The sequence below is a fragment of the Anas platyrhynchos genome, chromosome 5 (assembly GCF_047663525.1).
Source record: "Anas platyrhynchos isolate ZD024472 breed Pekin duck chromosome 5, IASCAAS_PekinDuck_T2T, whole genome shotgun sequence".
Lineage (NCBI taxonomy): Eukaryota > Metazoa > Chordata > Aves > Anseriformes > Anatidae > Anas > Anas platyrhynchos.
Genome location: NC_092591.1, coordinates 10,448,137 through 10,462,762, shown reverse-complemented (window position 1 = coordinate 10,462,762; position 14,626 = coordinate 10,448,137). Strand labels below are relative to the sequence as shown.

Sequence of the window (14,626 nt, the reverse complement as noted above, 5' to 3'; positions counted from 1 at the left end):
CTGAAAAAGGTACTGCAACATTTTGCATTATGCGAAATAAAAAGAATTGTGAGATGAATAAATACTAGCTTCTCCTTAAAGCTGTTAACTTCAGTAAAATATTCCATTTACAAAGTGCAATGTCTAGAAAATTTTTATATAGGGAAAAGCGTTGAGAACACAGGAAAACAGTTATAATTAGCCATTCTTATAAATGCCCCATGAGAAATGTCTTCACGTTTACCTCACTGAATACCAGTGTATGACCTTTCCACTTAAAATAACTACATTATACCTAGGAAAGAAAAGAAGAATCTGAAGAAAAAGTTTTAAACCTGTAGCTTCACTCGCAGTTTGTTCTTTTTCATCCACATGGCAAAAGCAGCACACTGACCAAGCAGAATTCCTCTTCAACATTAAGTCAGGTATTTTCAGAAAGACTGTTGCTGATTTTATGCCTCTAGAACAGGACAGCAGCATTTTTGATAAAGCCTGGAAATTAGTGAATCTTTCTCTTGCAGAGATCTAGTTGAATCCATTTGCTTAAAGCATTTTGTATTAGTTGAGTTGGCTCGTAATAATCTGTATGCAAATACCACCACTGGAAGAAGTCCGTCTCCGTCCTTCTTCAGAACCTCGTGCTATGCAAGGCAAATGGACCAGGGTATGTGCTCAGTTCTTTAATGAGGTTGTTGGTTTCCCTGTTTCTTAAGTTTGTACAGTTAATAACCAGTATGAACGATTTCATACATTAAGTGACTCACCTTTCATAACAAACACGAGCCTATTACATTTAAGGTCTAGACCTCCTCCTCTCTCCTGCAGAGAAAGAAACCTACCTCCCACAGAACTGCCTCCTAAAGGAGGTACCAAAAAGCCACTACAAATATCTACTCCTCCAGATTCCACAGATTCATTTGCTACATGGTGATACATCAAAGAAGACAATTTTGCTGAATTGTAAATTTCTTTTCATTGATTCACAGAAGCATTTACACACAGAGATGAACTCCTAAATAAAATCACACTGAACACACACGGCATATTAGGCACTGAGGAATTATTACAGATGTTTCATACAAAAATAGTTTACTCTTATATTCCCTAATTTCTTAAAATTTACAAGAATCTCTAAGAGAATTGTATTTATTTTGTCTAGCATGCCACTTTAAAAGGTCATGATGGAGAGAATTTGTAATGAACTGCATTTTCAGCTTCTGCCATTAGCCTCCTACTAGAGGCTGGTATTTTACCATTTGATGATTAATATTTTTGGGACAGGTGAGATGAATGGTACAGCAGTAATTAAATAGTTTGGAAACCAGTTTACAAGCAGCCTCAGAGCAAGTCATACCTTAGATATTTAATTAAGAGAGAGAACCTCCTTTAATAATGAATTCTGCGCATTAGCCTTGTCACTCAAAGTTCGTCTTCTTGATCCTCCTTCATTTCTGTCCTCACACTATGCTACTCTATCGTCACAAACTCCTCAGTCTCTCTTTACTCAGTCCACGTGCTTCTGAACTATTATGAAATGGTTTACTCACTGACAACCCGACACAGTAAAGGTAAAACTGCATCTGAACTCGAATTAGTTCCTTGACAAGCAGAAGGTATTGTAGTCAAACATTTAAGCCACAAGGGCAGATTCCAATTGTTTTTGTGTTTTTACTCCCATCGGAAAGTTATTTTTGAAGAGGAATCTAATTATGTCAATATTAAAATCAAAAAGCCAGGAGAAAGAACTTCAAAATAGATTATTTTTAAGAGGTGATAATGAGGATGTAGTTTGATTTTATGGATCAGGCAGTAAGGCAGAGAAATACACAAAGATACTTTGATTTTCTAAGTTTGCATTAGGAAGAACAGAAAGATACTTTGAAAATAACAAAACATCTACCACACCCACACCTGAGCCTGCTATGATTTCAGAAATACCAGCTTTAAAGGAAAACAACAACTGTCTAAAAGCTTCACAGACCACCTCAATGACTGGCAATATCACGTTTAGGCTTGGCAACACCTAACTACTCAAAAAATAGCCAGTGTAAACCGTAATTCAGTTAATTCATTGAAAAGAAAACCAGAACAGACCAAGAATTTATCAACCACTTCCTGTACAGTGTCTTCTCAGATCTCTTCCTAGGTTTGCAAGAACCACCATGTCATTAACTTCCCTTATCTACTCCTTCCCTCTTCTTCAGATAGGTGTTCACACCCATCACCCACAAAATTCAGCTCTGTTCCCAAAGCTCTGCACTAGAAAGTGTAGGTTCAGATACCTCAAGCCTCCTGAAACTAGCCGAGCTCCACCCTCTCCTACGTGTATTCCTGTGCCATGAATCACGTACTTGAACTTTCTCACGTTTTCTAGCTTTTTTCCTATCATCACCTCTATACTTACTCCCTAATTTACTACTTTCAGTACTTAAGTCTATCCTTCTCCCTGTTTTTAACACTTCCCATGGTCAGAGATGATTCTGAGGTTAAATCTCTATTTGCCAATTAGCCAGCATAACCTAGATAAAATGTAATCAACCAGTGAGCAGGCAGGTGAGACAGTCTGCATCCTAGCTTGGACACCAGGATGGCTGCTGCTGATGCTGGCTGTCAAAAGGGCTGCCCACAAGTCTTCTGCTCGTATCCCACTACTTCTTAACCACCAATTACTTCACTGAGAAGCCAATACAGAGCAGATACTGGAGATAATGCACCACATATTATGGTGCGTTAAAACCCAGCCACAACCTAGCTACACTTTGAGTGCTTTATAGCACAGGGCAGGCTGCCTCTCTAGAATTCTAGCAGAGGTAAGGGACATTGTGGCCGAATGGGATGTTGAGATAAATAAAACAAAATCCCCCACAAAACAAACACAAGTCTTCCCTTAAGAGTTCTCCGCACACGCACACACTCCACTCCCTCCCCAAAAGGTCTCTGATGGGAAAAATAATCATACCCCCTACCAGAACAAACATGAAAAAAAAAATCTTCATCAAGGTTAGGACAACAGCAGCATATCAAAAAGGTGGAAGTTTCCCCCATGTGGAGGAAGCAATTTTTATTTTTTTCCCCAGCAGTAAGACATGCAGCTTTACCATGTCAAAAAGAAGTCACTATCTTCACCAGCATGATAGGGAAGATGGTGAAGGCCAGAAAGGTACCACAAACTGCTCCTGAGAAGCCTTAGAACACCTACACAGAAATGCAAAACAACGTAAAGGCTCTGTTTTAGGAGCACTCACAGAAAGACTCAGCTCTCTATAATCCATAGCAGTTTAGGTAGTTCTCCCTTCCCAGGGCAATACCAAACCTTCCTCAAGACCAAGAATTTACCTTTGTAAGGCAGCCAACCCCATGCAGCTTTGTCACAGACACAGAACTGATCGCTCTGAGATTAAGTGTGAGAGTGCGTGAACCAAGATGACCATACTTCCAGCACAAAGCAGCTGACAACTGCAAAACAAACAGGGTAGGTTGGCACTCTCTCCTGCCAGTGAATTCCAGACTGGGATCAAGGCTCCGAGAAGTCTCAGCCTTCCCAAAACCCTGGAGCTCTCCTCTCACATGCCCATCCTTGCATTTTCCTCCTCTGTTCTGCACATTCAGGAAAGGCAGAGCTTTGGCTCTCAACAGCTCTGGCTGCTCACCTGCCAACCTACCAGAGCAGGAAAGAAATGAACAGCTTTCTTCGATTGCTCAATCTAGCAAAAGATGTCTTAGTTCTGCTGTTCTTGTCAGTTAGCATGGGAGAAGCCCATCAGCCAAAACACCAGAGCTTAGGGGATGCTTTCACTTGCCCAGTTAAATCTCTCAAGGTGTCTGATCAGAGCAGCCCTTGCACACTGCTGGTACCTGTCCTCAGCAGAACAATAACGATGGGGACAACACATCGAAGGGATAGGAGCTTTTTTTTTTTTTGTACTCGACTAGTGCTGTATGAAATCTATCTTGGATAAAATGCGTGTGGTTTCCTTGTGCTACCTGAGGAGGAAAGGAGAAGAGGATGGAGCCATCTATTGCAGATGACCAACCCTGATGCACTTACATTTCTGAAAATACTGACCCGCGGTCCAGAAAGGCTGCACATCTCCAAAGCTAAGAATGCTAATGGATTTTGAGCACAGTTTTCATAAAAACAGATTTTAGTGCAAAGTACAAAAGCAACTTAATCTCATGTGAAAGATCACGCATAACACTATAAAGGGATGAAAGAAAATATGTTTCTATTTAAACTAAAATAGATTTTTTGCTGATCTCGACATGGATGACATTATTTCCAGTTTAATGGCTTTATCCACAGCTCTGCCTGGCATTTTTTTTAATTGGGTCAGAAACATGCCGATAGCAGAAATCCATTTTAAAGAATCCAATGACAATAGCATGTGCCTTTCTTTTTTTTTTTCCCCTCTTTTTTTTTTTTTTTTTTGAACTTAATGGAAATGAACAAGCTAATTAAACCCAGAAAAGGCACCCAGAATATTGGGAATTACAGAAAAATACAACTAGTGTGTGCTATCTCCTGATAATTAAATAAATTTGAAATTAACATCACAAATGTAATCTGGTTACTTAATTCATAAATTTGTAATAAAAGCAGTATTTTATTTGCACAAATGAACAAACTAAGAGTTTCTTACAACCGATAAACTTACTTCAGGTACATTACAATTTGCTGAGAAGTCTCACATTATCTATATTTGATAAAACCCCAACATCTTTCCTTAAAGTACAATACTTTTTTAACTCCTCCAACTTGCTTATACAAATACGTAATTTGACATAATAAAGATTTAAAGTCTATTCAGCATAAGCCACAGACTCTAGATTTCCCTTGTTTACTACTGTTTACCCATAGTTCTTTCTAAAAAACCTCCCAAGTGAGACTGTCCTCTATTCTGGACAGAGCAGCTAAGGAAAGGCAGAACCTAATTATACAAAACAAAAATTAAAAGAACAATAAAATAGATTTTTCAAAGTTACAATTGGATTTAAGCACATATTGAAAACCTGCTACATATAAGTACCCAATAGCTGATTTGAAGCAAACCTTGTACTTCTCTAACAAAATAAAACTATTTTAAAAATAAATTTTGCATTCATTTTGGACTAACAGATCAGTCGTGCACACAACTTCAGACCTGTTTACAATACCAATACTTTTACTCAGAGTAATTATAACTAGTGAGTCACATTTCAATCCACATTGAAAATACATTACTCGAGTTTCTTTAAAAATAGTCTTGGAACTGTATGTTTATGAGTCTTTAGGAAAAAAACATCTTTTTAAAGAAAAACACATTATTTTGATAGGCTACCTCATTATGGTTAAGATGTATTTATACGTCAGAATAACACGTTTAGGAGCAAATAGATGTTTATTCCTCCCTTAAGTAATGGTTTCACTGCGAAGTTGTTCTGTGGTGCTGTAATATTGTTTATATGAGAACAACAGAAAAGGACATTTCCAAAACACCAAAGTACTGAAAATAAACATCCTGTTTAGCATAGTGTTGCACATGCCACAAAACTGAAGTTGCTACGAACAAAAGTTGACCATGATACTTTGAAGTAACTAACTTTTCATAGGTCTTATAACTTACAAAATTATAGCAAAATCATCAGCCAAAATCTTGATTGACTCAGAATTTCATTTACAAAAAAACAAACCAGTCTGTGTTCTGGCCATGTGACAACGAAGCCCACAATCACTTAAACAAGCGCGAAAGCAATACAGTATTTAAATAACATCCACTGAAGTGTAAAACTTTGGAAAAGTAATGAGTTACCTGTTTGCTATTTTCCCATGTAATTGTAAGAGAGCACATCTTTATTTTGCAGCACTGCCCATCAGCTGTAAACACTTGTGTTGCTTCAGCATGTTCCAACTCCATCTTTCTGTTATTTTCTGTCTACACTTAATTGCTTAACCGTTCGCTGTGAGCAAACCAAGCCAACGACTACACGCATCTTATGCATTCTTGTATGGCTTTTTGCCTCAGTGCAATCAATAGGAGGTAGGATATTTTTAAATATTATTCCATATGAAATAAATGTTTCCCCAATCATTTATCAATATGAAAAACTGTCTCTCTGCATTCATCAACAATCAGCTAACGGAAAAGGCTAGTGGATTTTGCCAGCAGTGAAAGACCTAATCACTGCAAGATCAAGCCAGCTGTCAACTATCATCAGCTTGATTCACTGCACTTCTCATATTCAATGGAAAATGTCGAGCAATACACATTTCATTCGCAGTTACCAGGTTAAACTGCAAATATGACAACATAGAAAATTTATTTTTAAAAGGGCAACAAATTATTTGCTCCATTTTTATTCTTGTAGTATTACAAACTCTGAAGAAAAAAGAAGAATACCAAAAAGATCAGGCAAATCATTACTTTTTGTATTTAATTTCACTGTTTAAAGTGACAGGAAACTCAAATTTTGAAAACTCACTTGAAATTTAACAAAGGCAGTTTATTTAACTAAGACTGCCTAAGATAAAAATGCAAACAGTGCAGTCAAAATAGGAAAGGTTGTTTCCAGAAGACTATCGGTGTTTGCTATAATGCTCTTTGCTACCTAGTTTCGTCTTTTTCCTAAATCCTACATGCAAAAAGATAAATACTTGAGCCAGCAATGAAACTAAAACGTGTAATAGCATACATCAAGTTTCATGTCAGAGAAGATTGCAGCAAGTCAAAACCTAGAATTCAGGATTTTTAAATGCTGAATATGAAAGAAAATACTAAAATCCACTACCAGTTTCTTATGTCTATAAAAATTATAATAGTATGCAAGACAAAAACATAGAAAGCTGTAATTTACCTTATAAAACTCATGAATTGCATGCAAGTTCACTCTCTCCCCATTCTTTCAAGAAAAGAATTCAACATGATTCAGTGCACTTACACAAGAGATCCAGCCAAATGGGTCTCCATAAGGACACTGAACAACTGTATGTCAAAGCACGATAAAGTGAATATTCCAGCTGCATAAAGAGGCTTATTTTTAGCAAGCATGAAAAGGTATGAGCTATAGAATAAGATCATCCAGTAAGAATAAGGGAAGAAAAACAAGTTCAACTCCCTTGCTCCTAAATTAGCCACAGGGACTTTCATTTTCTGTACTTTGATGTGAGGAAGACTGCAGGGGAAACAAACCTAAGTACAATTAGATCAGGAGGCAGTTGTGGAGAAAGAGAAAAGGAAAGGTTCTCTTGCCTGGGAAAAACCTAGGGGTGGGAAGTAGGTACGCTACGTGTCCGAAGGCCAGATGGACAGGAAACTAAATGAACAAGTGAGGGTGAGTCAAAGAAAGGAGGCCAGCACTACATGCGTGTGCATGCACACATGCACAAAAGCAAACGGCACCACACACACATGCTGAGGAAGCACTAGTCTGCAGACAATGGGGCTGCATAAAAGAGATGACTGAAGATGGCCTAAAAAGGGGCAGGTGGCTTTGCAAGTACCAGAAGAGTCTCCTGCTCAGAACTGAAAGACGCTCAGACACAGAGGGACAATCTGAACTCTCAAGCTTTAACATTTAAAGCTCTTAGAGCTCTGCACTGACACAGTGAATTTCATAATCTGTCTCCTGTAAGGAACTACTAAAGTAAGGGAAAGGGCAAGTCCCATCTTCATTGCAATAAATTTGTATCAAAATATTTGGTTTAGCTTAAAATTATACTAATGCAACTCCAGAAAGATACAAGCATGGCGAAGGGCATTAAAACTTACAGCAGCAGTGTAAGGACTGGGAAAGCAACACCTTTTGAGAAGTAACAAGTGAGCTCTTCAGGTAACATTACGCACATTAGATCATAATATAAATGCTATGTGTCAGCTCACGCACCCCTATATTCTCAACTATTCCACCTTTATATAAAAGCAAGTTTGGATCTCAATGTGCAGTGACAATTGGAGGCAATTCTCCACAAACGTTGTTTAGTTCAAAATTTGGAGAAAAGTGTGCATCTATTAGGCCAAGTTCACTGGATGAGAAATAGATTAAAATGTACCGTACTTTCAGGTTCAGCAAACCGGACAGGACTTTTCACCATTCCTCTTCCATAGACATCCACAACTAAGTATTGCTGTAAAACTAAAGAGCCATGCCTGAGGGAAAACAAAGTCACACCTGCAGAAGTGGGAACTAAAGGTGTAAATTGAGTAAACAGTGCAGTTTAGGTCTTTCCTCCCCTGCAAAACATGGGAAGCCACCTGTTGGCTTCCACAGAGTAGCACATCGTTGTTCCCTGTAACCTGCTGCACAGAACTATCTTTTGGTGGCCAGAAGAACAAAAGAACTACTAAACACAATGAACACTACAAGACCCCAATACTCAGGGAATGGAGAATGGACAGGGAGAGCTGAATGGAATTTAAATGAATGAGAAGACAGCAGACAAACAAGAAAAAATTAAAATATATCCATACACACACAAGAAGTGAGTAAAAAGTGCAAGTCTCTCTCACATCCATAGCCATTTAAGTAGATGCTTGGTATCTCTGTCTATAGAGATAAAAAATTATGTAAATACATAGAGAAAACATGTAGGGAAACAGTCCCTTCATATGTTCCAAGAGGGTTTCCTGTTCCCAGTAAGATAAATTATCTTTAGATTCTTCAAAGCAAATGAAGTTAGATATTAAGAACTAATATGACTCATAAATTTATGCCATCTTAATTAAAATTATAACACAAAAATGGTCACATAGTAAATCAAACGTGGCAATTATTTTCATAGTGTGTAAGCATCTAGTATTTCAGTTTATACTGGTTGAAGTTACATTTGAGAAACTACAGGACCCATCAAAACACTGCTCGTGACATTCCAAATCCCAGAATGATGTGATTTTGCCTAAAAAGCTTACAAAAAACCTCAGAGTAAGGTACCAGGTCAGGAGCATCTGAATTCCCTACAGTTTCACGTAAATTCTTCCAATAAGATCACACAGTTATTAAACTTGTACAGATGTTTCCAGACAAACTATCCTTTACCGAGGTGTGAAGAGACTGGGACTTTTTTTTTTTTTGCAACAAAATTAGCTTTAGACTGCCTTTCCCCCCTCTCCCTCCCTATTTAATTCCCCCCCACCCCCTCCCCTGAGGTTTCTTAGTTGGGTTAGCTTTTCTATTTATTTATTCTTCTTCCTTTTTTTTTTTTTTTTTTTTGAAATAGCAAGATATAGCAAGCTTTTAGGAAAATGCTTCAGAGATCAGATTAATCTGCTGTTTTTTTTTTTTGTTGTTGTTGTTTTTGTTTTTTTTTTGTCAAATCTGCTAAGTTGACCCCCAGCTCTTAGTAGATGTCTGAACTGAAGGTGCAGGTAAGGCTCCCCTATCTGACAAGTAAAAAGAATTTTAGGAATGAATAGTGTGTCATCTTTTAATGAAATTATTTGTTTAGACGATGCAATGAGACCCCTAAAAGGATCTAGACTTCCACGACTGACACTGTAATTTGCTCATTTTGAACAAATGCCATTAAAACTTGCCTTATGTGAATGGCAGACTCTTCCAAACACATCATTAAATATTATGAACGGAAGTACTTAATACTTACAGGCTATTATCAAATTGTATTTGTAGCTCAGATCTGAAGAGCAATTTCTATTTCCGACTAAGCTCTTTATCCCTCAACATTTCAAATGAAACTTTAAGCAATTATGTATAATATATTTCCCTTCTCTTTCAGTTTTCTCTTGAGTTTACTACTAAAAAAGTTAACTTGTTTGTGCGTGTGTGTGGGTGTGTTTGTGTGTCCCAATTAGATTTTGGCAAATCTTTGCCTGACAGGCCGTGGAAAGCTGTACAACTAACCTTGCAAAAATGGTTCAGCCATTTTTGAAGCTTATCCGAAGATTGTTAGAACACGTTTAAAAAAATTTAATTGTATAACTGGATATAGATGTTTATTGCCTTTTTATGGGGTTGCAGTTGTATTGTTCGTATCATGAAAATTAATAAACAACAAAAAATTCCACTTATGAATTTTGGTACCAGCTATATATCTATCTAAATTCTAAGCCTAGAGTTTGACAAACCTTAACACAGGAACTGAAAAGCAGTGTATATTCTTTACTACTACTTTTAATGCAGAGACACTGATTGCATTGGATGGTTCTGCCAATAAGAGCGTAACTGCTCCCAAGTTAAATCAGTACTATTAAAAGCACTTTGTGTGTACATGAACATTGAAGATTTTACCTACCTGTTAATGGAAATTCCATGAGCATGAAATTATAAGGTTCTTCTGATACTAAAACAGTTGGGCTATGTGTTGCAAACCTGCTGCAAAAAGCCTGACTGGAGCCACTTGAACAGTAATGTTCACTTCTGTTATCTAACAGCAAAAAAGAAGTTAATTCTCAGCTATCTGTGTTGGTCATAGTTTCAAGACTAAGAAAATTTAAAGGACTGATTGTCCAGTTAGGGGTTTTGTTTCACACTAAAGCCAAAAATTTATTGGGGAGCAATAAAATCAGGTTCCTCTTTGCATTTCTTGTCAAAGGCTTTCGTCAGTATCAAGGTAAAAGCATATAGATACCAGTTTCCCTGAAGGGGGGGTGGGGCAGTGGGGCAATTTTAATATTAGAAAAAACAAAATGAATTAAAGAAAGAATGGTACATAAGAGTATGAACTGATATTTTATTCTCCCTAAGTAAATTAAGAAGTAGAAAAATAACTCATTTGCAGGAATTGCATAATTTAAATTATCTGCCATCACGTATAGACTATTTTCATCACACTAATATAGTTCTATTCTGTCCCACACACTTTTCTTCTGTTGTGTCCCTGCACTCCATTTTTTCCTCTCCTGACCTGCATTTGTTTTCTTGTTTTCTCATTTCAAATGAGTTTCTCAATCATTAGATTACGTTTTCATCTGGAAAACTGTCATCACCAGGTCAGTCCTGTTTTCCGGACTTCCTTTATGTAAGACTATGATCCATTTTTCCTACTGATGACTGATAGGGTGGCTCCCAGTCCCTCTCCTGTGTACCACTGACCTCCAGTGGATAGAACCATATTTGCTCTTTCTCACTGTGTTCAGACCACTGTCATTTCTATGGAATGAAGCTTGGATCATGCTAGGACATCTGTAAGAAAACAAAACCCAGCATTCTACAGCCACTGTTTCATGGCCACTGATAAAAGGTAAGAGATGACTAAATGGTAGAAGGACATTTATAGCATTAGCATAATGAGGATCACAGCATCTAAAAAACAAATTTATGTAAAAAGGAGCTTCTCAAAGTAATCTGGTTCAATCAACCCTGCTCAAAGTTGCTCAGGACCAAATTAGGTTAAACTCTGAAACTTCACTAGGATGAAATTCCACAGACTCCAGGCAATCTATTCCAAAGCCTGACTACTGTCATTGAGAAAAGATTTTCCCTGATATTTAATTAGAATTTCCCTTGTTACAAATTGTGTCCAAATCAAACTGGCTCAGCTACACATGCAAAAGAATGGAAGAGGCAGCTGTTCTCAGAGAAGAGAACAGCTTGGTGTTGGTCTCCCTCGAGACACCAACCAATCTCCCCGGCAAAGGAAAATGTGTAGTTATGTAAGTCTTATCTCCACATAAGTATACCTTCAGGATAGTGGTGGAAAGAGATCAGGCCCTGATTACAGCGTAATTCCACTTCCAAGAGGAAAATTGTAAACAAGAGCAAACCCACCGAGAGGTCATTTCAGGAATAAGAGAACCACTCACATAATTTTTCCTTAGACTTTGTTATGGAGATGCAAAGCTCTCAGATGAGCACTTACAGATAAGTATTCTCTTCACAACAAAGCACATCTCACGGTCTGAAGACACATAGCCTATTCCATTTTTAACATTCAATCTTCATTTAGAAGATTATCTGATAAAATTCATATATTTATGTAATCTTGTGATGTTAAGTTCACCGTTATTTAAATAATTGCTGATCATGCACACAGGAGTTTCACAGAACAGAAAAGAACATCGCACATGACAAAATACCAATTCATAAAGTTATCCAAGTTGAATTCCACACAGATCATAATTTTTTCCCAAGACTACTGATTCAAACATGAAAGCAAACATGTATCTAAAAGTTTTCTATGCATGTCACACTTCCAACTCAGCCCCAATATTAAATACAAATCATTTCATCATAAAAACAATACACATAGTAAAAAGATACCTTAATGCCGAGTATTTGGTAAGATTTGAGCTCTCTTCAATGTTTCATTGGTTTGTATTGATTTTAGGGCTAGTCTAACATTCAGCATGCCAGTAACAATGAATAAGCCTAATGCATTACGTAAGCGTAAGCTGATTAAATCCTTGATCCCAAAGCCACCTCTTTACCCCCCCTCCCATTTAAAACTTGGTACAGCTGAAAAATCTGAATTTTATAACTTTCAGAGCCTGATTTGTACCATTTATGGCATAAAACCCATGAAAACTTATAATAATAAAATCTCTTCATGTCCTTCTCATCTTTTAGTAATTTCATGAACTTACTAAAAGTATATTTTAAAAATGATCAGTTCCCTAATAATTCTTAATTCTGTGGCCAAACTTTTATATAAAATATGAATGGCACACAAGTAGCGGTGTTTATCAAGTTACCAGGTCTGAGCTTTACCCATAAAATTAACAGCAAATCAAACTAAACACAAAGTTCAGTGCTGCCAAGAAGTACAATTAGAAGGCACATGCTAGTTCTGATTTCCAGAAACTGTCGTCTCAAATGAAGTACGTGAGCTATGAGGAATGGATCTCGGAAGGTCATTAAAGAGTTATGCTCCCTTAGCATACTACAGTGCTATGATCTCACTACATTGTCAATATGACAATGGAAGCAGGATAAACAGATCCACGTAGATGATGTTATCAGCTAGTGTTCTCTACAGAAAAGAAATATAGAAAGCAATACATGATTAACTGTTTTGAATAGGGAAAAAGATTCCTTCCACTAGCCCCACGTGCCATATATACAACCAGCTGCTAAAAGCTGAAAAGTAACTAAGCAGTTGAATGGAAAAAAAAGAAACTATAACTTTGCTGCTGCATGTTTAAACGTACGTATGAGATTTTAGATGCCAGTTGTTAGGCAATATACAAGGACAGAGTCACTTAACCTGCACAATTGTTTTTAACATTTTAGTCGATTTTTTAAGACATCTCAACTTGAAAAATCTGATTAGTTTTGTCTTTAAACTTCTTTGAAGTGTTACTTTACCAGACAAAAGAGCTCTAAGGCGCATTTAGAAATCAAGTGTTCCAACAGACAATACAACTATGAATTAGTAAGCTCTTCTTGAAATTCAAAAATGTTAAAGAATAATCAACTATATCTAAAGTGCCTCAGAAGATGCAGCAAAATGGTCCTGAGTGAATGAGAACAGATTATGCTCTGTTGAGTCTTTATTAGAATTGAGGATGAGAAGGGAGAGAAGAAAGTAAAGGGAATTCCAACTCTCGAACAGGTTTTTAAGCCATGGCAATTTTGAAACAGACAACCTGTATTTTACTTGTAAAAGAGATGATGTTCAAGCCATAATTCACTGAATGCCACCAAGCTGGTACTCTATGCTATGCAATATGTTTTTTAAATTAGCAACTTCGTAAAATGATTTTTTTTAAAAGCATAGAAATGAACCTAGTGTGCAAACCAGTATAAAGAGATGGCTCTGAAGGGTATGTACCTCTTCTATCAGTGTTTGAAAACATTCCAATCCATAGATATATTTTCATGTTTTACCTTATGAGTCTAAGTCACAAAATCAGTGTTAGTGAGAAAAAACAATCAAGAAAAGATGCCTGGACAGGCAATACTCATATGCAAGAGTAATATAGCTACTTTTTTCCTCACACAGGATAAGAGAGGAAAGCAGGTGAGAAAATGCAGTAATTAATGAGGCTGATGGCTTCTCACTTCACAGAAGTGAATTTCTTTCTAGGCAGAAAATTTACAGAATGTTCATGAAAATCACAACAGAACAGGCATTAAACATTTTCCACTGGTTCCTACAAGAGATTTTGCAAACCAAAAAATTTTAAAACTTAAATATTTGAGTTCATTAAAAACCTTTATGATTTATTACTTACCCCATTCTCTGTACGCTTTTCCACAGGTATATTTATTCCATTTCTTTGGTTCTGGGCTTGTCGTCCACCTAAAAGTGAAGCATCATTTGTAGTGCAAAGTTCAGTTTTCAACACAACTGGTTCACAGTCTTTAATCTGTACTTTTCATGATTTCTTTTTTACATAACATTTTACCTATGAATTTTCATTCTGCTAGTTTTGACTCTCTCATTAGGTTATTCTCTGTACACAGTGGAGTCAGCAGAAATGTGACATAACTTCACAGACTTCCTCTGTTAAAGGTACAGACATGTAGGCCTAATTTTCTGACTTGTGTTTTGGCAATGATATTACGAAAGGGAATGTACTGAAAATGACTACTGAAGTTTCACACTTCTATGTCAAGAAGCAGCTCCACAGAAAGTACTATAAATTAATATATAAGAGGAAGCTTCTGCAATGCCTTGTAAACAACTTCATTCTACAAATTGATCCACAGGTCAATAATGAATTAATAGGCCTTGCATGCTTCAGAAGGCACATTTTCTTTGTACATACAAATGTGG

At 36.9% G+C, this 14,626-nt stretch overlaps 1 protein-coding gene across 8 annotated transcripts in view; it reads right to left on the bottom strand.

Annotated features, from left to right (window-relative positions):
* Positions 1–14,626, bottom strand: part of PPP1R13B (protein phosphatase 1 regulatory subunit 13B) — a 70,432-nt gene that overhangs the window by 21,603 nt on the left and 34,203 nt on the right. For 7 of the 8 annotated variants that reach the window (XM_027458032.3, XM_072038243.1, XM_013108868.5 and 4 more), the window contains exon 4: positions 14,082–14,149. In XM_027458032.3, coding sequence (XP_027313833.3) covers positions 14,082–14,149 — 68 coding nt within the window. Of the gene's footprint in view, positions 1–314; positions 639–14,081; positions 14,150–14,626 lie in introns of those variants that run through there. The other variant, XM_038179586.2, reaches the window with a different exon arrangement.